The sequence below is a fragment of the Danio rerio genome, chromosome 22 (assembly GCF_049306965.1).
Source record: "Danio rerio strain Tuebingen ecotype United States chromosome 22, GRCz12tu, whole genome shotgun sequence".
Lineage (NCBI taxonomy): Eukaryota > Metazoa > Chordata > Actinopteri > Cypriniformes > Danionidae > Danio > Danio rerio.
The window spans coordinates 38,678,246-38,705,336 of record NC_133197.1 but is presented as its reverse complement, the minus strand read 5'-3'; the positions used below and the strand labels follow the sequence as shown (position 1 = coordinate 38,705,336).

Below are 27,091 nucleotides of genomic sequence, written 5' to 3'. Positions count from 1 at the left end.
TCAACAGATTTGACACGAACGGGCTCCTAAATATGTCTAACATATTTATAAATCCAAAGTAAAGTCATTACCAAGCAGTTTATGTGAGATCTGACCACTGTTGTGCTGCAGATGTTCAGGCCGACCGGGGAAAGACGCAGTAGGACTTCTCAAAACAAGAGAGTCTGATGGTTGAAGGCATGTAACATGACAACATTTCGCTTTTTTAAATATAAAAATGTGTTATATTTAATGTACAAAAATATTCACAATCCATAACACATCAGAACGCGCGCCTAAAACTGCACATCTAAACAGAAAGCGTCCTCCATCTATTTTAAAACAGTCTACAGTTGAATAGGAACTATCGTGACACACAGCATGCAAATGGACTTACTAGGAAACAGCATCACTCTTCTAGTGTATGATCAGGGGTGGTCGAGGTTGTGGAGAATGAAAGTGCTTTGCTGTGATTATTGCTGAAGTGTGTTGTGTTTCAGAGGCTCTCGGCGGCTCACAATCCTCAGCTTTGTTTCCAGGGGGCCCGAGGCCTGATAAGAAACCTGGATGCTGTTACAGGAAGCTGGATGCTCCTCTGGCGACAGGCTTTTCCTGCTGAAAGATCCCCCCCGCTTTTCATTTTCTGTTCGACTGGCTGCCTGCAAGGTGAAAACAAGGTGTGGGATATTATAAACTTTAGTCATGCCCTGTTACAATTCTTGATTCTGATTGGCTGAAAGGTGTTATGGGCAACATGGTTATCACAACAGTGATGTGTTGTACAGGGTGGGCCATGTATGTGGATACACCTTAATGAAATGGGAACGATTGGTGATATTGACGTCCTGTTTTTGGCACATTAGTACATGTAAGAGGGCACATTCTTTAAGATATGTGGTGACCATGGTGGCCATTTTGAAGTCGGCCATCTTGGATCCAACTTTTGTTTTTTCAATAGGAAGAGGGTCATGTGACCCATCAAACTTATTGGGAATTTCACAAGAAAAACAATGGTGTGCTTGGTTTTAACGCAACTTTATTCTTTCATGAGTTATTTACAAGTTTCTGACCACTTATAAAATGTGTTCAATGTGCTGCCCATTGTGTTGGATTGTCAATGCAACCCTGTACTCCCACTCTTCACACACTGATGGCAACACCGCAGGAGAAATGCCAGCACAGGCTTCCAGCATCCTTAGGCCCCGTTTACACTAGTGCATATTAGTTTTAAAACGGCGTTTTAGAATGAAAACGATCCGCGTCCACACTCGCGTTTTACCCAGCGTTTCTGAACTGCTCTCCGTCCACACCAAAACGCTGAAAACGCACATCACGTGACCACACACACACACTTTGGCAATCGCTGGAGCCCATCTACCCAGATGAGAGCTCTGCTAGTCGGACTTCTCATCAAGCATCTCCCGCTGGATCTAATCTCACTATATTTATTAAACGTGATATTTCATTCATCTTGTTGTCTTTATCTAACGACATATTCCCTGACTTTGGTCATAGGAATCTATTACTTGTTCTCAGGTAACGTGTTTTGGCTGAGCACTACTTGGAAAGATAAGTTAATGATTAATAAGCACGTAGCCTACATTCTGTATATTGACTGATCGCTTGCCTTTATTTCCTATAATGTATAAACTTATTGTATGTTATACTTTTATAATGGCCATTATCGATTATTAAAACTGATATTCAGCAAAGAGAGGGTGTTTCGTATTTTCACTGAAATTGAAAGGAGGCAGTTGTTATCGGCTCCGTTTTGTTATAAATATCCACACAGTGAAGATGACGCTCATGCAGCACGACGCCTCAACATTTCTGCTGTCTGTTTAGTTGTTAATATTAAAATAAAAATAGGCAGTTCCTTATATCAAGTTTACATTTTATTGTTGAGAAAGTGAAACAACGTAGCCAAGGTGATGTGAATGAAGTTATAAAGTACACTGTTCCCTGTGAAGATTGACGCGTGTCCTCGGTATGTTTTCCATATCAAACTGAGAAGAAGAGATGCAGCCTTGATCAAACTTGCGAAGTCTGAACTTACACGGAGAAGATTCAGGACTGAACTGTGTGTGTTAGGCTACTTAATATTGAGGAAAAGCCCCAATCAGAGAGGCGAATGTCTGCAGCCCCGCCTCCGTTTTCAGAAGTCTCCGTCTTTCCCCATCCACACTGAGACGGAGCTGCAGCGTTTTAGAATGAAAACGGCCTCTCCAGCGTTTTCGAAACGCTCCGTTTTCGGTGCTCGAGAACTCCGGCGTAGTGTGGACGGATGGCGTAACCGTAGCAAAACTTATGCGTTTTCAAACTAAAACGCATTAGTGTAAACGGGGCCTTAGTTTCAGGTGCTGCACATGAGGTGCTGTTTCAGGTGTGTCAAATGACCTTCTTCCTATTGAAAATACTTGTTTGGTAGTTTCAGCTTGGCGCAAGAGTCATTTTGAGGCGTTGCGCTACGCTGTTTAAATAGCAAATGCATTAGCGCTCATTTGTGCGCTCATAGGTGTTCTGGTCTAAAAAGGAAGGCGTTCTGAGGCGGACCGCTGGTGCGTTGCTATTTTGAGAAACTATAATAGATTTTTCATTAGACCAAAACAAACCCGGTCTAAACTCCAGCGCAGAGTTGCGCCTCGCTTACACACTGCTTAATACACACAACAGAGCAATAGGCAAATATCTTTACATATGAAAAAAATGTAAATATTAAGGAAATATATAGGATATAATAAGAATAGATATAGAATATAAATATAAAGGATTAAAATATTACAAAACATATTATTTTCTAGCCGACATAAATATGAAAAATCACTGCTTTTATGTCTTCTTCATCTCGGGAGGCTTTTTCAGTTCATTCATAACAATTTGCTTTTGTATAATGTTATTATTATTAGCAGTATTATTTATTATATCCATATTTATATTTGTTTTATTAAAAACAAGCTTACATTTGTCCATCTGTCAGGTTTTAGACCATATGGGGCACAGCATGTGTTTTAGGATATAACTCAGGTTTTTGAGCACACTTGGTTAATATTGTTCATTTATTCATTTGTTGGAAATTAAAACTGAATTTAGAAATAGTTTTGAAATGAATATTTGCGCTTAACAAACAAAATTAATTATTTATAGGCTAATTGATGTGCGTAAAGGTTTCCCTATCCAAGAGCGAAAGTGAAAGTAGATCCATTATCTCTCATTCTCACGCAGTAGATGCTCTGTTTAACAGTTTGCTTGTGAAATGCTCAGTTTTTCCACTTAGACTTACTTTACGTCCTGTAAATAGCGAATGCGCTCTTGGCGCGACACAGCTGGCTCTTAAAGGGAATGGGAGATGAGACTCTAATTGGTTTATTCTCAAAACACACCTATAACTCATTAAGAAAATAAACTCAACCCTTTTAGACCATGCGCCATGGCGCAAAGCGGATTTTCCCGTCCGTAAATTAGCAAAAATGCGTTCTGACACGCCCTGAAAGCGTTTGCGCTCTGCGTTTTGTGCTCTGCACATGGACCGTCAATATAGAGCCCTATAAATGAGGACTTCTCCCTTCATCCCCGGGTCTGAATGCAGACTCAGTGCATCAGGTCTCTTGCCCTGTCTATTTTAACCATTAGCCCTCTGTTGGTAATCTGGAAGATTTAGGTGAACACAACAGCATGCCGATGTGTCTAAATGTGAACGAACTCCTGATAAAAGACAGCGTCCGCCGTTCTCCAATTCTCATACTGCTCTTCTGACAAAAACGCTTGCTGGACGCAACATTCTCAAGCGAAAATGACGTCGGCTGAAACTTTCTGCCATACACCACGCCCACCAAAAGGGTATCCTTGGTAGTGGAAATGCAAGCCTCTTAAAGGTGACCCGTACCGACCCGAACCGTACCGTACTGTACCAGATAACTCCCCAGGAAATGAGTTATGACTTAAATATGTTTACTATCTGACCTGCAGCTTCTGTGTATTTTTAGCTCAATACTCCTCTCTCTCAGTGGTCTTAACTGATTAGATTGTGGTCGGAACAGACACACTGATGGATGCATTTTCCTCTGTGTAATGTTTCGATCGGTAAGCTAGCAATATGAGGCACTTAACAGGAAGTACACATGATGTGGCGCTCGACCATGTGTGCATTACAGTGGATAATTGATTTTACGGTAATGCTGAAGTGCAGCGGGCAGGAAGGAGTCGCCGATAAACAATATGAAGCAGTCTGATTCCATCTCATTTCTCAGACAGGCAAGTCTGAAAGACAGAGCTCCCAGTGGGGTGGATATAAAGCGTTTTATATGATGCCTGATCAAAAATGCATGTATTAGAGGCAGCTGGAGAACACATCAGAAGTTAAATGAGATGTAGAGGGAAAGAAGAGAAACAAAGAACAACTAAAGGGGAAACAATAGTGACGGTCACTGAATACAGTAGAAATGTGCAATAACTATTCAGGCTATCTGATTATTTCTTATCATTACTACTTTATTAATATTTAATCTTATCTTTATTTATTCTTGATCTTAGTTTGACGTTATTACTCTTTTATTTTTATGATTTTTCTATAGTATTTTGACTGGGCATAGGGCGATCAGAGGGATGTTGGGGTGTAAAATGTTTGCCGTTCTAACATACCGTGTGACTTGAAGTAATATGCAAACAGAAAAACTAATGCTGTAAAAAAGTGCATTACCAGGAAATGATACTGTAATGTAATCAATACGCTGGTTTTACGTAGCTAAAATGATCCCCTGCAGAGTAATGACTCAAAACTGTGGCAACCACAGATCTCTAGCACTGTAACTGCCTACTAACACTATTAATCACTCTGAGTGGCCTAATAAGCAACTAACAGCACACCAAACATCCTAGATACACCCAGAACATTCTATTAATCACCTTGACTTCCCTAGCAACCACCTAACAACAAGCTGAACATCCTAGATACACCCAGAACACTCCATTAATCACCTTGACTTCCCTAGCAACCACCTAACAACAAGCTGAACATCCTAGATACACCCAGAACACTCCATTAATCACCTTGACTTCCCTAGCAACCACCTAACAACAAACTAAACATCCTAGATACACCCAGAACACTCCATTAATCACCTTGACTTCCCTAGCAACCACCTAACAACAAACTGAACATCCTAGATACACCCGGAACACTCCATTAATCACCTTGACTTCCCTAGCAACCACCTATCAACAAACTGAACATCCTAGATACACCCGGAACACTCCATTAATCACCTTGACTTCCCTAGCAACCACCTAACAACAAGCTGAACATCCTAGATACACCCAGAACACTCCATTAATCACCTTGACTTCCCTAGCAACCACCTAACAACAAGCTGAACATCCTAGATACAGCCAGAACACTCCATTAATCACCTTGACTTCCCTAGCAACCATCTAACAACAAGCTGAACATCCTAGATACACCCAGAACACTCCATTAATCACCTTGACTTCCCTAGCAACCACCTAACAACAAACTGAACATCCTAGATACACCCGGAACACTCCATTAATCACCTTGACTTCCCTAGCAACCACCTAACAACAAACTAAACATCCTAGATACACCCAGAACATTACATTAATCACATTGACTTCCCTAGCAACCACCTAACAACAAACCAAACATCCTAGATACACCCAGAACACTCCATTAATCACCTTGACTTCCCTAGCAACCACCTAACAAGAAACCGAACATCTTAGATACACCTAGAACACTCCATTAATCTTACTGACTTCCCTAGCAACCACCTAACAACAAACCAAACATCCTAGATACACAATGAACACTCTATTAATCACAGAGTGCCCTAGCAACCACCTAACAACAAACCGAATATCCGAGATACAACATGAACACTCTATTAATCACTGACTGCCCTAGCAACCACCTAACAACAAACTAAACATCCTAGATACACCCAGCACACTCCATTAATCACCTTGACTTCCCTAGCAACCACCTAACAACAAACCAAACATCCTAGATACACCTAGAACACTATTAATCACCTTGACTTCCCTAGCAACCACCTAACAACAAACCGTACATATCAGATACACCCAGAACCCTCTATTAATCACCCTGACTGCCCTAGCAACCACCTAACAACAAACCGAACATCCTAGATACACCATGAACACTCTATTAATCACCGTGACTGCCCTAGCAACCACCTAACAACAAACCAAACATCCCAGATACACCCAGAACAATACACCACAATTAACCTAGCAATCACCACAATTATCCTAGCAACCACCTAACAGCAAACCAAACAATATATACACCCTGAACACTCCATTAATCAAACAAATGCCCCAGTAACCACCTAACAACAAGCCAAGCATCCTAGATACACTCAGAACATTGTATTAATCAACCCGACTGCCCTAGCAACCACCTAATAACAAACGAAACATCCCATATACACCCAGAACTCTGATTACCCTGACAGTCCTAACAACCACCTAACAGCACTCTATTAATCACCAAGAGTGCCCTGGTAACCAACCAAAAACAACCCAAGCACCATAGCAACCACCTAGAGCACTCTATTAATCATCTCAAATGCCCCAGTAACCAACAAACTACAATCCAAAAACCCTGGCAACCACTCAGAAGAACACTATATTAAACACACCAAATGCCATAGTAACAAACTAACAACAATCCAAACACCCTAACAACCACTCAGAACACTATATTTAACACCACAAATGCCCTAGTAACTAACTAACAACTGAAACATCCATAGCAACCATCCAGAACGCTATATTAATCACCCAAATTGCTCTAGTAACCAACTAACAACAATCAAAACACCCTAGCAACCAATCAGAACACTTTATTAATCACCCCAAATGCCCTAGTAACCAACTAACAACCCTAACACCATAACAACCATCTAGAACACTATTTTAATCACCCAAATTGCCCTAGTAACAACTAACAACAATCCAAACACTAGCAACCACTCAGAACACTATAATAATCACCCAAAATGCCTTAGTAACCCACTAACAACAATCCAAACATCATAGCAACCACTCAGAACACTATAATAATCACCCAAAATGCCTTAGTAACCCACTAACAACAATCCAAACACCATAGCAACCACTCAGAACACCATAATTATCACCCCAAATGCCCTAGTAACCAACTAACAACAATCCAAGCACCCTAGCAACCACTCAGAACACTATATTAATCACCCCAAATGCCTTAGTAACCCATTAACAACAATCCAAACACCCTAGCAACCACTCAGAACACTATATTAATCACCACAAATGCCCTAGTAACCAACTAACTGTCCAACACCCTAGCAACCACTCAGAACACCATATTTATCACTTAAAATGGCATAGTAACCAACTAACAACGATCCAAACACCCTAGCAACCACTCATTAATTACCCCAAATGCTGTAATAACCAACTTACAACAATCCAAACACCCTACCGAACACTATATTAATCATTCCAAATGCCCTAGTAACCAACTAACAACATTACAAACACCCTAGTGACCACCCAGAACACTAAAATCACCACCTAGCAACAACTCTGAATGCCCTAACAACCATCTGGAAGACAACTCATGAAATCTAATTATAATCAACAGGAATACACAATTAAATCACTTTAGGTAAGACTATGCACACATAGATGAATGCAAATGCATTTATGCCCAAATGGTAAGTCATTTATGCTGAATGCCATAGATAAAATAGTTTGATTAGAATAAAATAATTACTCGCTTATATTATTTGGGTTATGACAACAGTAACCTTCATAACTGTGCTTTAGGAATATGAATGAACGCTAATGCATATATAACGACGCCTTTGTCAATCTTCAAGACACTATGAGTTGCCGTCATAAAACACTCAGCTGTTCTGCAGCTGTTCTTCATACTGCTTGACATCTGGCCCAAAACAAACAAGAACAAACGACTGAAAGCGGGAGAGTAAATAAATAAAGACACATTCGAGTGTTCCCTTATCTCAAGTCAAATATCTCCATGTTTGCATTCATAGTATTTTTTATCATATAATCTCCTCTGACCATCTTATATCTTTGAGATTGCATTAATGTTCTTGAAAATCCACAATGCTGTATGCTTTTTATTTGTATTTTAAACAATACTTTTGTACATACAGTTTAAGTTAAAATAATTTGTGCTTGATTTTTTACTGATTTTTATTTGATATTTCCCAAATGATGTTTAACAGAGCAAGGCAATTTTCACAGTATGTCTGATAATATTTTTTCTTCTGGAGAAAGTCTTATTTCTTTTATTTCGGCTAGAATAAAAGCAGTTTTACATTTTTTTAAAAGCAATTTTAAAGTCAAAATAATTAGCCCCTATTAACCTTTATACAGTTGAAACCAGAAGTTTACATACACTGTATAAAAAGGACGATAACCATTAAAAAAAAAAAGTCAGATGTTAATGTGACTAAACAGTTTCTCTTTTAGGTAAGTTTGGATTATCACAGTGGTTTTTGTTCTGCTTAATTGCAGAATAATGAGAGAGAGATTTTTAGAGAAATTGTTATAACTTTTCTTGAAAGTCAAAAGTTTTTATTCAATAAGATTATTCTGCCTCTGAAAAAGCTCAGATGATGGTGTAAAGGTTTTGGACGTTTCTGATTGGCTAATTGACAACATTTGAGTTAATTAGAGGCACAACTGTAGAACAGTATTTAAGGAAAACCTCAAACACACTGCTTCCTTGAGGGTACAACATGGGAAATCAACAAGCCAGAATCAACAAAAAAAGCCAGATTACTATATATATATATATATATATATATATATATATATATATATATATATATATATATATATATATATAATAATAATAATAAAGTCAAAATAAATGTAGAAATCAATACTTTCTTTTTTTATTAGCGTGGTGATATATGTATATATGTGTGTATATATATATATATATATATATATATATATATATATATATGTATATGTATATATATATATATATATATATATATATGTATGTGTATATATATATATATATATATATGTATGTATATATATATATATATATATGTATATATATATATATGTGTATATATATATATATATATATATATATATATATATATATATATATATATACATATATACATATACATATATACATACATATATATATATATATATATATATATATATATATATATATATATATATATATATATATATATATATATACATATACATACATATATATATATATATATATATATATATATATATATATATATATATATATATATATATATATATAATAAAGTAAAAATAAATGTAGAAATCAATACTTTCTTTTTTTATTAGCGTGGTGATATATAGATATATATATGTGTGTGTGTATATATATATATATATATATATATATATATATATATATATATATATATACATATATATATATACTGTATATATATATATATATATATATATATACATATATATATATATCACCACGCTAATAAAAAAAGAAAGTATTGATTTCTACATTTATTTTGACTTTTTTATTTAATAACCATTATTTAATGTGCTCCTCGTGATTTTTATTGTGTTTTTTTTAAATAAAAATACCTGAAATACTGTACAAGTACTCTCACAGTACACTGTTTGATGGTCCATGCCAGAAGCTTCCGAGCCTAGAGAATTTGATGGCACTTCTGGACACTGTTAACATAGGGCTTCCTTTTTGCACAGTACAAAATTTTTCAGTTTAGAGCAGTAATCACAATACCGTGATATTTTTATCATACAGTCAGAATCATATACCGGCCCATGCCTAATTTCAATACCAGATGTAACCGTGTGCAAAGGTGACAGTACGGGGACACAACAATACGCCACTGTTGATTCATATCACTCATAAAAAAAACTGTTTACACAGCTCCGAGCATCCCTGGAATTACACAGTCATCCAAACCGGACTCTTTAACCATAGTAAAATCAGTGTAAGGAATGAGCTGTCATGGTGTATTTGCTTTATACATAATATTCCACAGTGATGGCACACAACATATGGTACACATGCCAGATACAGTATATAACAAGGGCGTGAGCACTTGCGAAATGTCAAGCACACTTTGCATTTACATCTGAATGGATGCACAAGGAGAGTCTTTAAACATGGGTGGGATTGATGCCTCATCCCGTAGATAAGATACAGTAAATACACCCACGTTTGCCCCCCCCGCTCTGCACATTTTGTACATTTCTCTAGACACTTGAGATGTTTACTTAGTAAGTGTACTGCGAAGTGGACATTTCACAATGATTCCAGTGCATAGGGAGTGTGTAGGCTTCATTCAAATGGCATTTTAGTATTAGACATGTGAATTTAAGTGAAGTTGATTTATAAACTAATTTCCAGAGGATCACATGCTTATGATTGCTTGCAGCCGGTCCGTCATTATCCAATTTATGCTTAACCAATCAGACGATTCCTAAGCCACTATAAATACGCTAAGTTCCATATCACAGCCATCTTCGTTTTGAAGAATCCCCCCTTCCACCCCTACTCCTCCTCCTTTCCTAGATGGGTGGCACGGTGGCCCAGTGGTTAGCACTGCTGCCTCACAGCAAGAATGTCACTGGTTCAAGTCCTTACCAAGCCAGCCGATGTTTCTATGCTCACATCGGTTTTGTCTGTGTTCCCCGGTTTCCTTCCACCATCCAAAAACATGCAACGTAAGTTAATTGACTAATCCAAATCAGCACCATAGACATGCTCCTAGTAAGTAGTGATCTCTTAAGAGCACTCACTATCTGCTCATGAGCTAATACAAGAGGGGAGTTCTCCAGATCTACCTGAGCTCAAACTCTCCTCTCGCTTTGCAAACGGGAGGGAGCCCCGAGCTTGAGGATCTTATGAGTTCAGGGCTCACTCCCAGGACAGCATGCCAAACAAGCTTTATAATCAATCATCAGCTAAGTGTCAACTCTTAGAATTGTATTAATTTTAAAGGTATATTACGTCACACGTCACTCTTCTCTAGTGTTGTCTGTGCGTTATGCAAATCTGTTAATGATCATCTCACCGAAAACATGTAATTGCCAAAATAACTAGAATCCTAAATATATTTCGAGAAATGGACGACTTTAATTAAAACTTTATTTTATTAAAAAATAAAGAGATACATGAAAACTGCAGAGCAGAGGAGAGAAGATATCTTCAACATATTTCTAAACATAATAGTTTTAATAAATTATTTTTAATAACTGATTAATTTTCTCTTTGCCATGATGACAGTAAATAATATTTGACTAGATATTCTTCAAGACACTTCTATACAGCTTTACTATTAAATCTTCTGACCAATCAAATGCTCGCTAGTATCTGACAAGCCCCGCCCCCTTCAAGACACTTTGTTTGATGCACTTGAGCTCAACCACTCCCACTAGTGCTAAAACAAAACACTATTGGCTGTTATTAAAAAGGGGAGGAGCTACTCTATTTTCCCGGCCCCTCTTCATGTTTTGATTGAGATTGTCAAACATCTCATAAAAAAATGCACATTTCAAATCACTTCATTGAACCTTTAAGAGTATCCGTTTGTGTGGGAAGGCTGGGTGAAATACTCACTCTGCTGGCTGGGTCGCCCACTGGAGCCCCCTGCTGATCCGGGCCGGCTGCCGCTCTGCTGGGGCTCGCTGTTGGAGAACTGGGGGGCCAACGGGGGCAAACGAGACCTGCCAGCACTGCCTGCGTCACTGTCAGGGGTGCGAGGAATCTTTGGCCGGCTCGCAAAGCCCACCATGTGGCCACTAGAAAGAAGAGAACGACAGTGATGCCACTCACTTTAGGATTTGCCTTCAGCCAGAGCTGCAGAGAGTGACTAGCAAACTCATTTCAATACGTTTGCATTCGAGTTTTTCAAGTCAAGGATGCTTCACTTTTAAACAAGATACAGTTTTGGGATGATTAAAGGATGTTTTCTTTTGTAAAGTTAGTAGTAATGCACAATATATTTAGGCCTGTCATGATATCTATTTTGTTGTACAATTCATTGAACCAAAATATATATTGCGATAAACAATTTTATCGACATTTTTAAGACCAGTTGTATGCCACTCATTATATAATGCCAGAATGACAATAACTATATAATAATAATAATAATAATAATACCAGCACAATGCAAGTACACGCTCCCAAAGAACACATATTTATTCCTAAGAATATTTAATTTAATTATAGTCATTTTAACAATTTATTAATGAGGCACAGGAATCAGCATGTGAAAACGGATATCCTAAATAAATAATAAATGTTAACAAAAAGCATGGTAAAAAGTAAGTTTATGATTATTATTCTATCCAATTACTTTTGGTCCCTTAACAAGTGGGAGGCACATGTGTAAACCGTGGTAATTCCTACAGCGTTCACCTGATTTGGATGTAAATACCCCTCAAATTAAAGCTGACAGTCTGCAGTTAAAGCACATCTTGTTCATTTAATTTCAAATCCATTATGTAAGTGTATAGATATATACAGTTGAAGTCAGAATTATTAGCCCCCCTGAATTATAAGACCGCTTGTTTATTTTTCCCCCCAATTTCTGTTTAACGGAGAGAAAAAATTTCAACACATTTCTGAACATAATAGTTTTAATAACTCATCTCTAATAACTGATTTATTTTCTCTTTGCCATGATGACAGTAAATAATATTAGACTAGATATCTTTCAAGACACTTCTATACAGCTTAAAGTGACATTTAAAGGCTTAACTAGGTTAATTAGGTTAACTAGGCAGGTTAGGGTAATTAGGCAAGTTATTGTATAATGATGGTTTGTTCTGTAGACTATCGAGAAAGAATATAGCTTGAAGTAATAATTTTGTCCCTAAAATGGTGTTTAAAAAATTAATAACTGCTTTTATTCTAGCCGAAATAAAACAAATAAGACTTTCTCCAGAAGAAAAAATATTATCAGACATACTGTGAAAATTTCCTTGCTCTGTTAAACATCGCTTTGGAAAAATATTTAAAAAGAAGAAAAAAAAATTGAAGGGGGCTAATACTTCTGACTTCAACTGTATATATAATTTACATTATATGCCTTTTTATGTTATTGGCTTCTATACATGAATATCAGTATCGTCCAAAATTTCGGTATCAGTACATCCCTAATTAATGCTTTTGTTAAACGTAGAGAAACGCTGTTATTAGCTTTGTAAAATTTAAATCCTTTCACTGAACATGAACAGGTTCTTTATGCAGAAATATAATATCTGCAAGCATTTTTCTCATAAACATCCTTTATGGCCGTCCAGCAATAATCCTCACAAAGACAACTACAGTACGGTGGGATACATTAAGTATTGAACACATCACAGTTTTCCATGGTAAAAATATATTTCTAAAGGACTCGTTGACATTATATTGACCCGGATTTTGGTAAACACCAAAAGGAAAGTCAGAACATTTTATTATGTGTAATAACAATGGAATTACACAAAGAGATAAGTAAATATTTTGGTAATGGCTGCTTCAAGCATGTCCTATATAGAGAACACTAATCTTTAGCTCTTATTTACTACTGGAGTTAGATCAGGTGATTGACTAGGCCATTCTAGCAGCTTCATTTTCTTTTCTGAAAGCAGTTGTGCTTCCTGGTCTGTGTTTTGGCTCATCGTCTTGCTGAAATGTCCACTCTGGGTTCATCTTCATCCTCCTGCTAATGTAGATGCTGGACTGAAGCAGCTGATGTTTATTTACACTGAGGAAGAGCAGAGGTTGCTGAAGAACTACTGAGAGATTTCAGCTGCTGTCTGGGCTTTCCATGCCATCCTGCACCTCCCGTTCTTCATGTGTTTGATCATTTTTCCCTGTGGCATTTCGGTTTGGTACACACAACCTAATACATCTTTGTATTTATGGAACAGTTTGGTTGTTACTGACATCTGGTCAAATACATCAAACGCTCCTTTAGAGATATGTTTTCTGAGAAAAATGTTGACGTTTGATATTTAATTTACCTACAGTATGTTACTGTGATGATGATATTACACAAATGCAAATTAGCGTTCTCCTCAGTTCAAGCTCATGCTGTAGATTTACCACATGACCCATTAAATCTGCCATTTTGAGGGCTGTGATGAAGATTCTGATTGGCTGTTAGTGCTTGTATTGTTCGTTTGGTTGAAATGAAGAAAAATCAGTGCAGAAACACAATCGCTGTCAATACATCTGAACAAAACACATGTATCTTTGTCGATTGTCTGAGCTATTATTACTCTGAATGTTATGGTGGGTAAAAAGCTACAGTTACAGCCTGTTCACAATGGTGCAGTGAATGGGAAAATGAAACGCAAACCCCAACGTTTTTATAATGTTGCTCCATTCACACAACACTGCAAAATATAGGACAGAGGAACTCCCATATAAGTGCATGTTTACACAGAGGAACATATGCTAAAACAACGAAGGAAATGCAAAACACAGCATAATGCAAAACCATATTTGCTTTGAATGGCTCTCGGGAAATGTTTGTGTCTTTGTTTGGGTTGGGTTTTCATGTGTAAGATCCCATTAGTTCGGTCTCGATTATCAACTATGATCCTGAGCTGTTATTTGGTACTGGACTGGCTGGGCCATTCTAGCAGCTTTATTTTCATTTCTGAGAGTCTCCTTGTCTGTGTTTTGGATCGTTGTCTTGCTGAAATGTCCACTCTGGTTTCATCTTCATCCTCCTGCTAATGTAGATGTTGGACTGAAGCAGTGAATATTAATTTGCAGAGGGTTGCTGAACAACTACTGAGAGATCCCATTTGTTGGACATCTCATTTCAGAAAACTAACCCTTTATTTGTAGAAGATCTACTTTGGATGAAATGAAGTGGGAGAGAGAGAGGGGGATAGGATCAGAAAAGGTCCACAGGTTGGGCTTTAAACTTGGGACATCCTATATATCGATATATGCCAGCGCACTAACCACTGGGCTATCAGAACTGACAAAAGTAACCATTTAAAGAGGCTTTTTACACATGGGCATTGCATGTCCCAGCTGAAAAATCCAGCTTAAACCAGCCTAGGATATATATATATATATATATATATATATATATATATATATATACAGTTAAAGTCAGAATTATTAGCCCTCCTGAATTATTAGACCGCTTGTTTATTTTTTCCCCAATTTCTGTTTACAGAGAGAAGATTTCTTTCAACACATTTCTAAACATAAAAGTTTTAATAACTCATTTCTAATAATGGATTTATTTTATTTTTACCATGATGACAGTAAATAATATTTCACTAGATATGTTTCAAGACACTTCTATACAGCTTAAAGTGACATTTAAAGGCTTAACTAGGTAAATCAGGTTAACTAGAAAGGTTAGGATAATTATGCAAGTTACTGTATAACGATGGTTTGTTCTGCAAACTATCGAAAAAAAATATAGCTTAATGTGGCTAATAATTTTGACCTTAAAATGGTGTTTAAAAAATTAAAAACTGCTTTTATTCTAGCCGAAATAAAACAAATAAGACTTTCTCCAAAAGACAAAATATTATCAGACATACTGTGAAAATTTCCTTGCTCTGTTAAACATAATTTGGGAAATATTTTAAAAAGAAGAAACATTTTTGAAGGGGGCTAATACTTCTGACTTCAACTGTGTATGCATATATGCATATATATATATATATATATATATATATATATATATATATATATATATATATATATATATATATATATATATATATATATATATATATATGTATATAATATTGATCAAAATATCAAAAATGCAAATTTTCATTATTATGCGGATGATACAGTAATATACACGGCTGCATCTACACCCAATCTGTGAAAATCAGCATGTCCCAAATCAAAACTCCCATTTTTATGCAAAATCTTCCCTCGTTCCCTTCCCCAACACTCCCACCTAAACAGAGCTGGACACACCCACTTTCCTAATTTGGTGTGAAACACCCTGCTGAGACAGAGGGGTTTCATGGCCCTTTAAAATGCCGTCTAAAAATACTACACTATTATATTATTTCTTTCCTTAACCCACACTAATATGACTGTAAACGCTTATGCACACATACTGTGCATGCGTACAGATGTTAGACGCTTTTGTCTGGATCATATCCGCCTGCCGTTTATTTACTTTCCATGTCTTTGAAACATCAGAGCAACAAGTCGCACCTGTGGTCTGCTTCTGCTGCTGAAAGACAGCTCACAGTAAACATTCTGAGGTATTTGCAGAAACTGACAGCATCCATTACATCTGCTTTACAAATACACTTTAGGCTTATTAGTACCAATTAAGCACGGTGTCAACGCCACAGCCTCCCTGAGTATTGTTGCTGACCATGTCCACCCCTTTATGGCCGCAGTGTCTCCATCTTCTGATGGCTGCTTCCAGCAGGATAACGCACCATGTCATACAGCATGAATCATCTCAGACTGGTGTCTCGAACATGACGATGAGTTCACTGTACTCAAATGGCCTCCACAGTCACCAGAGCTAAATCCAATAGAGCAGCTTTGGGATGTGGTGGAACTGCAGATTGGCATCATGGATGTGCAGCCAACAAATCTGCGTGATGCTATCATGTCAATATGGAGCAACATCTCTGAGCAATATTTCTAGTATCATGTTGAATCTATGGCATACAGGATTGAGGCAAAAAGGGGTCCAACCTCGTACTAGTCAGGTGTACCTAATAAAGTGGCCGGTGAGTGTAGTTCTCTTTCTACATGGCACAGGATTTGAAGATCGGACTTATACTGGAAGAATGTTAATTACACAACTCGGGCAAAACACATGAAGCGCCCAGGTGTAAACAGACCGTTATTCATAGTGAAGTGCGAGTTATTGTGCATTGAGACGTCTCCAGAGTTTATATTTCAAGTCTTAAAATAATTAGATTACATTCAGATTTCAGCACTCATTTAATTAGCCAGTTCTCCTGCTGGACGAGAGTAAAACGATAGCTTTTTTGGTGATGCACGTGTGTTCAAAGGGTCATTACATCCACAGGTCTGCGGGAGTCAGGGATTCGGGGAGGAAAGGCTCTGAATCGGCCCTTTGTTTAGCACTGTTTGATTCTCATGACAAAAAACGTCCGTCCCGGGGCAAAGCTGACTCAAGGTTCGATGGTTCGCTACGCTCCTGAATTCCTCTGGTCTCTCTCCAGCTCGCTGCCTTTTAAGGGCTAGGTTACAGCCGGGGACGTGCTTGATAACACCGCATCCTCTGGACCTTTACATTTTAGATGCGCCATGCCACACTGAGCATGGAATGTCGCACTTGGATCCCTAAAGCTCTTGTTAAGGTAACACTGTAGTGGAAGATCCTGAGATACTGGGGAAAGTGCTGTGAATGGGTTAGCAAACGCACCTGTACGACTGCACGCTGTTGGTGGTCTGGCCCGGCGCAGGTACATGTCTTTCCGGAGACCCCATGAGCCCAGATTCCACCGAGGAACGCCAGCAATCTGAATCCGTGGCTGATGGAGAAAGAGTAGAAGACGTCACACACAAGGCTCACACGTGGCTGACATCATTAACACACACACGCCGCGCCGAGGGGACCTGAGAGAGGCGCATTTTCACAAGGACATGCAAAGTGCTCAGGGAGAAGAGACGTGCGGTGGGGTTGCGCTATGTGTGGAAACTGAACGCCAATAGCTGCTAATAGAACAAAAGTCCGTCAAAAATAAACGAAGCAGGCACAAATCTAACACACACAATGTTTTAACTGTCATGTTATACTAATCCAGTTACCAAAGATATCAAAAGACTAAAACAGTCTTGCTTCCAAACATAACCAAAACGATTAAAGTGTGAGCAGCTAGCTCTCTGCAGCTCTCACATGGGAGACCACATGGGAAAGCTAGGTTGCTGCCGGAAGTGGTGTTAGTGAGGCCAGCAGGGGGCGCCCAACCTGTGGTCTGTGTGTCGTAATGCCCCAATATAGAGACAGGGACTCTATACTGCTCAGTGAGCAGTGAGACGTTGATGAGACGTTAAACCGACGTCCTGACTCTCTATGGTCATTAAAAATTCCAGGATGTCCTTTGAAAAAGAGTAGGGGTTTAACCCCGGCATCCTGGCTAAATCTGCTCACTGGCCTCCTAACCATCCCCATATCATAATTGGCTTCATCACTCTGTCTATTCTCCACCAATCAGCTGGTGATGGCTGCCGTCATGTCATCCAGGTGGATGCTGCACACTGGTGGTGGATGAGGAGATTCCCCCCTATGTGTAAAGCGATTTGAGTGCCCAGAAAAGCGCTATATAAATGTAAGGAATTATTATTAATTATTATTATTATTAAAGCTCCCATGAAATTAAAACTTGTTTAAATGTTAGTATCAGTCTTGCTAGTTTATAAGACATCTATAAGCTAGTGTGCTGTAAAACAGTGACCAAATTCGCGTTTAGAAGATAAAAAGCTGATATGATAGGGTATATACAGAACTTCTTAATTAAAATTTTCCTTTTTAATACCTTCAAAAACAATGTAATACCAATACCAACAAGACTTGGAGCTACAACTGTAGTGGCGCAAATTAAATATCTTACCAAATGGAATAACATGTTGCAGATAACTTTGTAGTGCCTTGTAATAGGCTACCTTTGTGGCTTTTGTCGGCTTATAAATTACACAAAATATAGCACAGCACAAGATCAAATTTGGATCGGTACCAGCTGGCCGATACCCAATCCAGCAGAAATATCAAACTTCGAAATATCAATATTTAAAAATATTCAATCCAAATATCGGGATAGGTGCACTCTTAATTTAAAGGGTCACGAAACACCAAAACAAATGTGTTAAGCTGTTGACAGTCGTATATGTGTCCCACACTGCTAAAAACACTATTAGGACACCTATATTTCACTAAAAAGTGTAAATTGGTTGTTTTTGCGTTATTTCAAGCAAATTCATACTTCTGGTTTGAAATGAATTTTTGAAGCTGCGTCACGGTCATGAGATAATAGTGTGTATTCCAGCGTGCAGACTGGACGTCTGTGCCAGAGTGAGTCTTATTACGTCTTACAGTGTGCTGCATTAATGCATGAGTAAGGCTTGGTTCAAACCAATCAGCGTGCTCTATTGTGCAACTTCATTAATATTCATTACTTCATTGTTTTCATTTTCTCTCTGTGAGAGCGCAGCTGGAGTCACGTGTGGATTAACAGTGTACGCGACGCTCGACAACAATAACTTACGTGTCTAAGGAGGATTATTGTTTACCTGAGAGCTGTTCTCATCTGCAAACGCTGAGATCCGGATTCGCTTGTAGTCTCCTCTTCATAAAGACGCGGCTCTAGTTGCTGGTGATTGTCCTGTCTCTACAGATTTGGTAAGTGAGCGACCAGTGCTCTTTGTTTATTCAGTTCGTATTTTATTCATATCAAACAAACTATTGCACCGAGTGTAAACAAGTTAGCACTAACAGTTACAATTAAACTATAACCTCGTGTTGGATTTTGTGTCCGGAATAACACACGCGGCTTTCTGACGCTACCTGCCGTGTGCATCTAAGTTTCCGGGAAATGCTGAGTTTTTTTTTCTCTCATTCGCCATGCGGTATCAAACATTGCATGAAAAATACACGCTTAGAGCAGTTCCTTGAATCAAATATCACATTTGTCGCGAGGGGCATGAATGAATTCCCTGAATGAAAGAGCCAAACTGCAGTTAAAGTCCACCATTCAATAATTTGGCAAATAATTCGACTACAGATGTCCATGTAAACAGTCACATTGTCCGCTGTGGTTGTGTGTTTTGACTCTGAAATTCAGCGCACCCAAATAGACACTCCCACACCAAGCCTCTTTTCTTTCTCCGACACTCCCCCCTAAACAAAGCTGGACACGCCCACTTTTCTGACTTTTTCCCAAAGTAGAGGTGTGAAAACACCCTGCTGAAACGAGGGGGTTTCATGGCCCTTTAAACCCTGTCATCACGGTCAACTCCACTCTGCATCTCAAGTCCACCAATGTACGTTTTGAGCTACTGGACAAACTGGTAACAGTGGAAAAGCTGTCCACATGCAGGTAAGCGGTCAGCTGGTAGCGTGAAAAGGAGCTACATCATACCGCCCTGTAGCATCTCCAGAAATGTATAAAGATATTTTCCAAATGGAATAACATATTGCAGATAACATATACATTTAAGTAAAGCAAAGTTTAATCTGTCACAATGGGTCCATAGTTTTTAGTCAATGTCATATGCAGTTAAATTCAGAACTATTAGCCCCCTTTTGAATTTTATTTTATTTTTTAAATATTTCCCAAATGAGCAAGGAAATTTTCACAGCATGTCTGATAATATTTTTTCTTCTGGAGAAAGTTCTATTTGTTTTAATTCAGCTAAAATAAAAGCAGTTATTAATTTTTTAAAAGCCATTTTAAGATCAAATTTATTAATAAGCTGCACAAGCAACATACTTTACAGTAGGCACACTAAAGCCCAGGTTTCAGAGGGTAAAATTAGCGTGACAGTGCTATCCCGAGTGAAGCACTTTACATCTTATTTGGTCTGCCGCTGTTCTTGGATGCCATGACTCTTAGTCAAACACTGGCCCGAGGGCAATGAAAACCACATGAAAGTGATTTCATCAGTCTGTGCATTTACAACGGAAGTGAGAGCTCCAGTCTACGCTGAGAGCATCGGAAATTAAATCAACTCAAAGAAAAAAGTCCAGATTTATTAAAAATGGAACTGTGATCTCATCCTTGCGAAACAAAGGCAACAGAGAAAGACGGTAAAGCAGCATTATAAGATGTTTATCTTTCAGGAGGATGACATAGAGTTCATATAAAGATCAGCAGATACCCAGAGTCTGGTGGATGGACTCAGCAGTGCTGGGACGGCTGCCGGTGCGAGTCGCTGGACGGGAACTGAAGCGAGAGTCTTCGCTTCTCTGTCGGGTAACAGGGTAGACCCCTTCACCACCGGCTCTGTGAAGACAAACACACATGTACATTAAAGAAATCAAAACTAACCATATATTGATTCTGTTATAATAAAAGTAATCTTAGGTGTTTAAAGTTAATAGAAAGTCTTGTTAGAGTTTAATCTTCACTTTAGTTGGAGGATTGAGCAGAGTTTAATGTAATGCTTTGAGCGCCGCAGCTTAATAAGTAGAAATGCAGTTTGTTTCTTTGCTTAGTGAGCAATAACTGTCCTGAAATGAGTTCTGAGATCAGTCTCAGAGATCAATCAACTGTATGTGTAACCAGGGGCGCCTGCAGGATTTTATTCCAAGGTACGCACAAATCTAGCCCCGCCCCCTTTCCCCAATCATTTCAAGGAACACTGATGCTTACTGTCAAAGGCTACATTCTTTAAGGGCATTCGTTACGACATAATTTGTTTCCTTTGTAATTTTAATATTTCATTGAAATCTAAATGTAATAAAAGCACATCAGCGCCAAGGAAAAATCAGATGCTCAAGTCGTAATCTTTAGTAATTATGACCTATTAAAAAAATTGCAAATATATGAAAAAAATTGTGATACAATACAATTAGTGAAGCATTAGCTAAATCCTTTCTTTCCACTGACCGAAAATCATCCACCCGCACAGCTGAGTAGTGGACGGGCTCAAACCAAAATATAATTGATATATTTTTATTGGAAAAAATTTCTTTTTTAAATGAATTTCGCATGTAGTTTGTCTCTTGGTTTAAATAGTTTTCTTGGTCAGTTATCTTCTAGATAAAATAGAAGAACAAATAACATTTGGGGTGAAGTGCTTCAAAACAAATCTGCTATGCTTCAACAATGCAGAATCTTGAACTGAATTGTCAAATAAACTAATAATCTAGCTAGCCTAAATAAATTTAAAGTGAAATATTCAGTTTCTGAGAAGCCTATATCAAACTGTTTTCCCAGCCTGATCTCATGAGAAAACGTTAGTATTTTACGTTTTGCCAGTTTAGTGGCTAATTTGTACAAATTCGTACGAGTTCAGTCGTACGAAATGGTACGATTTTAAAAAGGAGGCGTGGCACCTAACCCCACCCCTAACCCTAACCGTCATTGGGCGATCAGCAAATCGTAGTAAATTGTACGAATTAGATCGTACGAATTCATACGAATTAGCCACTAAATGAAAAAGTTACGAATTGCCGTGAGATTGTGTTGATTTTCCATGTTGCGCCAGTCAATTACAATTTAATTCATTTATTCATTTTCTTTTCGGCTTAGTCCCTTTATTAATCTGGGGTCCCCACAGTGAAATGAACCACCAACTTATCCAGCATATTTTACGCAGCGGATGCCCTGCAACCCATCTCTGGGGAAGGCATTGTGGCGAAATGTTTGTGTCTTTAAATCACCTGAAGAATGTAAGAAGAAAACATAAAAGGTAATGATTCGCATTCATCAAGTAATTACTTTGTAAATTACTTGATGAGTGCGAATCATTACCTTTTTGAATAATAGCACAAGATTGACGCACCAAAAGAAGTTTCTTAAAAACCGCAAGATCGCAGGGCAAACTTCAGCAACTTTAAACATTGATACACTCTCATACGATACCAACAATTTAGCCTACCCAATTCACCTGTACCGCATGTCTTTGGACTGTATGGGAAACCGGAGCACCCGGAGGAAACCCATGCAAACGCAGGGAGAACATGCAAACTCCAAACAGAAATGCCAACTGACCCAGCCGAGGCTCAAACCAGCAACCTTCTTGCTGTGAGGCAACAGCACTAGCTACTGCGCAAGTACGTCGCCCTACAATCTCATTAAATTAAATTCATTAAATCAAATAATTTGAATGAGCAGGACAGACGTTTACAAATTCGCATATTACCTCGGTGGAACAAACTTGGTTGAAAGGTGAGAAAACTTAGAAACTCGTTGTGAGAATGAGGATTGTCTGCTTATTTATGCCAGTTTGTCAGATAAAACTGTTTAAATCATCTTTAATGGGAGCCGTTCCATGCGAGAAGGCTGGATCTGATCTGTCTGATGAAAGAGACAGTTTCCCCAGAGACTGGTGTATCAATTATTGTCTCATTAGTTTTAGGCCTTTTGACAAATGTCTCAATTAAGTGTATCTGTTTTAAAGAGCGTTACTCATTTTGAACCTTTTACGCTTTAAACAACAGCTATCTGAATGGTAATTTTTCAGTGTGGAAAAACCATCAGCCGAACTAAAGCCAATAGGTTTCTTTACTCATCTCCCACTATGCAAATACATACACGCTTTAAAACACACAAACGCACACCTTCATTTGTTCATTCTTTCTTGCTTTGTCAATATATTGTAGTGTATGCTGTTTAATAATCAATTTAAATGATGTAATAAAATAAAATAATTAATTAACAAATAAAAAACTGCATTGATTCGTGCTCTCTAATGGTAGGTTCAATTGCATTTCATTGTGTAAATATACAGTATATATATACAGTGTATATATATATATAATATATATATATATATATATAATATATCCTTATTTGGAAACATACACCAACATGGGAATATCATGCAAACTCCACACAGAAATACCAGCTGGCCCAGCTGAGACTTGAACCAGCGAACTTCTTGCTGTGAGGTGACAGTGCTATCCACTAAGCCACTGTGACATTTTTTTTTCCACTTTCATAGTATTTGTTGGGTGACGTAGTGGCACAGTAGGTACAGTGCTGTCGCCTCTGAGCAAGAAGGTTGCTGGTTTGAGTCCTATCTGGGTCAGTTGGCGTTTCTGTGTAGAGTTTGCATGTTCTCCCTGCATTTGTGTGGGTTTCCTCCGGGTGCTCTGGTTTCCCCCACAGTGCAAAGACATGCGGTACAGGTGAATTGGGTAAGCTAAATTGTCCGTAGTGTATGAGTGTAAATGAGTGTGTATGAATGTTTGCCAGAGATGGGTTGCAGCTGGAAGGGCATCCGCTGCATAAAACGTGCTGGATATGTTGGCGGTTCATTCCACTGTGGCGAGCCCAGATTAATAAAGGGACTAAGCCGAAAAGAAAATGAATGAATGAACAGTATTTGTTTTTCCTATGATGGACATAATCGTTTGTCTTCTTCAGTGTATCTTCTTTGGTGTTCAACAGAAGAAAGAAACTTGGAACCACTTGAAGGAGAGTAAGTAGTGAGTAAACTTTCATTCTCGGGTACTCTATCCTTTTAATGTTGTCTTCTTGTGGTTAAATAAATGAATAAGAAAGCTGTGCAAATATCGAGTACAGTTCCGTGTTTATTGCAACATGAGGAAACCCGGAGGCCAAACACAGATCAAAACAACTCTGCGGCTCCGAGTAATCTGTAAATGACATCGTACACGTGACCACAGATGACACCTCCTATGACATATGAGCTAGCGACGACATACGATGATGTTTGCTTATTTTATAATTAACCATCAGCTTGGTTGGGCAGTATGGTGGCACAGTGGGTAGCGCTCTCGCCTCAGCAAGAAGGTCACCGGTTCGAGCATTTCAGTGTTTGCATGTTGTCCTCGTGGGTTTCCTCTGGGTGCTCCGGTTTCCCCCACAAGTCCAAACACATGTGGTTTGGGTGAATTGGGTAAATTGTCCGTTGTATAAGTGTGTGAATGAGAGTGTATGGGTGTTTCCCAGTGATGAGTTGCAGCTGGAAGGAAAACATATACTGATAAGTTGGTAGTTCCTTCAACTGTGGCGATCCTAGATTAATAAAGGGACTAAGCCGAAAAGAAAATGAATGAATGAATCAGCCGGGTTAGCACTGTCACAGTAAGAAGGTTGCTGGTTTGAGTTCCACTCGAGTCAGTTGGCATTTCAGTGTGGAGTTTGCATGTTCTCCCCGTGTTCGTGTTGGTTTTCTCCAGGTGCTCCGGTTTCCCCCACAGTCCAAACACATGCGCTATAGGGGAATTGGGTAAACAAAATTGGCCATAGTGTGTGAGCATGTGTGTGAATGTGAAAGTGAATGGGTGTTTCCCTGTACAGGGATGTTACTGAAGGCTGAGTAAAACATTTGGCGGAATAGTATTTGGTTCATTCCGCTGTGGCAAATCCTGATAAATGAAGGACTAAGCTGAAGGAAAATGAATGAATCAGCCAATCACAATGCAGCAACCGCGTGTATTTAGACAAGCAGAGGTGGTCAAGATGATCAGCTGAAGCTCAAACTGGGCGTCAGAACAGAGACGGTGATGATTTAAGAGACGTTATTACAATTCTGATTATTTTTTAGGGTTTTTTTTTTCTTAAAAAGTGACTCAAGTGGTGTCTGAAGAAGACCATTTCTAAACACATAACGCATCAAACCTTGAGGAAGAAGAAGAAGAGGTGGAAGAGCAGACTAGTGACATTCCTGTCAGATAAGAACAGCAAACTGAAGCTAATATTCAGACGAACCACTAAAACGGGTTGTTCTGCCTGTTAAAAAGCAAATAAACGCATACAGAGCATTCGGAAAGTATTGATAGCACTTTTTCCACATTTGTTTGTTACGCTCTTATTCCAAAATAGATTAAATTCATTGATTTCCTCAACATTCTACACACAACCCCCCATGATGACAATGTGAAGAGAGAGTTTTTGAAATTGTTGCAAGTGTATTAAAAATAAAAAAGCTGAAAAATCAGATGTACATCAGTATTCACTGCCTTTGGGGTGAAGCTCTACATTGAGCTCGGGTACATTCTGTCTCCACTGATCATTCTTGAGATGTTTCAGCAGCTTCACTGGAGTTCCCCTGTGGTCAATTCAGCTGATTGGACATGATTTGAAAAGGCGTACACCTGTCTATATAACAGAGCTCAACAATAAGGACTGCCCTATGCCTATGGCCAGACGGAATCTGCGGACGTTTTTTGCAATTTCTGCTGAGAATTTGGATGAAAATTTGCGGATTTCTGTGGAATTATTTTGGAAGAATCATAACTAAAACCTTAATATATGAAATAAAAAACAATATCTTTAACTTTTATTTAATGTTTAATATTCAAATGCAATTAGATTCACTTTATTTGGTAAATAGAGCAAGTTTGTCATATAATATATCTAGTAAAAGACAGAAAATATTACTGCACAAACTGCATTGTACACAAATCAGACGAACATTTTCACATTAGTCAATAACATTACTGTAGTTAATTTAAAAACTGAATAAATATAGATTTACACACATTTACTCAAGTAAATAAACAGAATTAATGATGGGCTAATAATCTGCGAAAATCTGTGCACGTAGATTCCGGGTGGGCCTATCTATGACCCGGGGCAGTGTGAGAGACGCTTGGGACTGTAGACAGGATTATTACTGGCCCAATCGGACAGTGCTGCCTTGTCACTAAAGTTTAATTTGCCTGCAATTTGTCAATTGTGAGCATTTTAAGCTTGTGCTTTTTAGTCTTAAAAGTCTACCTTCTCTGTGATGTCCTAGACACCATATTGCTTTTCGGATCCTCCTACCTGATTTGATGTTTTGGGCATGCTATTTTTCCCCCGTATACTGGTAACAACCAGTACAGTGAAGAGACGGCAACACGGAGGGAACATCAAATTATGAGGCTAAAATAAAATGTCTGTTTATAATGTCTTGAAAGCAGACATTTACATGAGAACACTACAAAAAAATAAGCGATCATTTACTTATTATTATTAATTTTTTTGCACAATACGCCAGTCAGCCACCTTTTGTGAAATAATTTCGAACTGAAATAAAATGTGTCCACATTTTCCACACTGCACTTTTTGTTTGCATCTATTAACAGTATTTAAATATTGAAATTCTAGATTCACAGATTTATTTTTGGGCACATTATTTAAAATATGTGGCTAAAAAAACTAACTGTTAACTTGCCTTTTTTTTGGTGGGGCCAGTGAAAATTTAGGCAGGGCAAGTAAAAATCTAAACCACTGGCCTGATCGAACAAGAAGAAAAAATCCTTAGCGTTGAACCCTGTATAAGGGCCCAGGGTTGACAGTGCATGTTAAAGCACAAACCAAGCATGAAGACAAAGGAATTGTCTGTAGACCTCCGAAACAGGATTGTCTCGAGGCACAAGGTTGGGGAAGGTGACAGAAACAT

At 38.3% G+C, this 27,091-nt stretch overlaps 1 protein-coding gene across 6 annotated transcripts in view; it reads right to left on the bottom strand.

Annotated features, from left to right (window-relative positions):
- Positions 1–201: 201 nt before the first annotated feature.
- Positions 202–27,091, bottom strand: part of armc9 (armadillo repeat containing 9) — an 89,006-nt gene continuing 62,116 nt past the window's right edge. For all 6 annotated transcript variants that reach the window (XM_073937623.1, XM_073937622.1, XM_073937626.1 and 3 more), the window contains 4 exons: positions 20,888–21,012; positions 17,436–17,544; positions 11,654–11,835; positions 202–638 (listed from right to left, as the gene is read on the bottom strand). In XM_073937623.1, the coding sequence (XP_073793724.1) occupies positions 616–638; positions 11,654–11,835; positions 17,436–17,544; positions 20,888–21,012 (439 nt within the window). In that variant the 3' untranslated portion in view covers positions 202–615. The remainder of the gene's footprint in view (positions 639–11,653; positions 11,836–17,435; positions 17,545–20,887; positions 21,013–27,091) is intronic.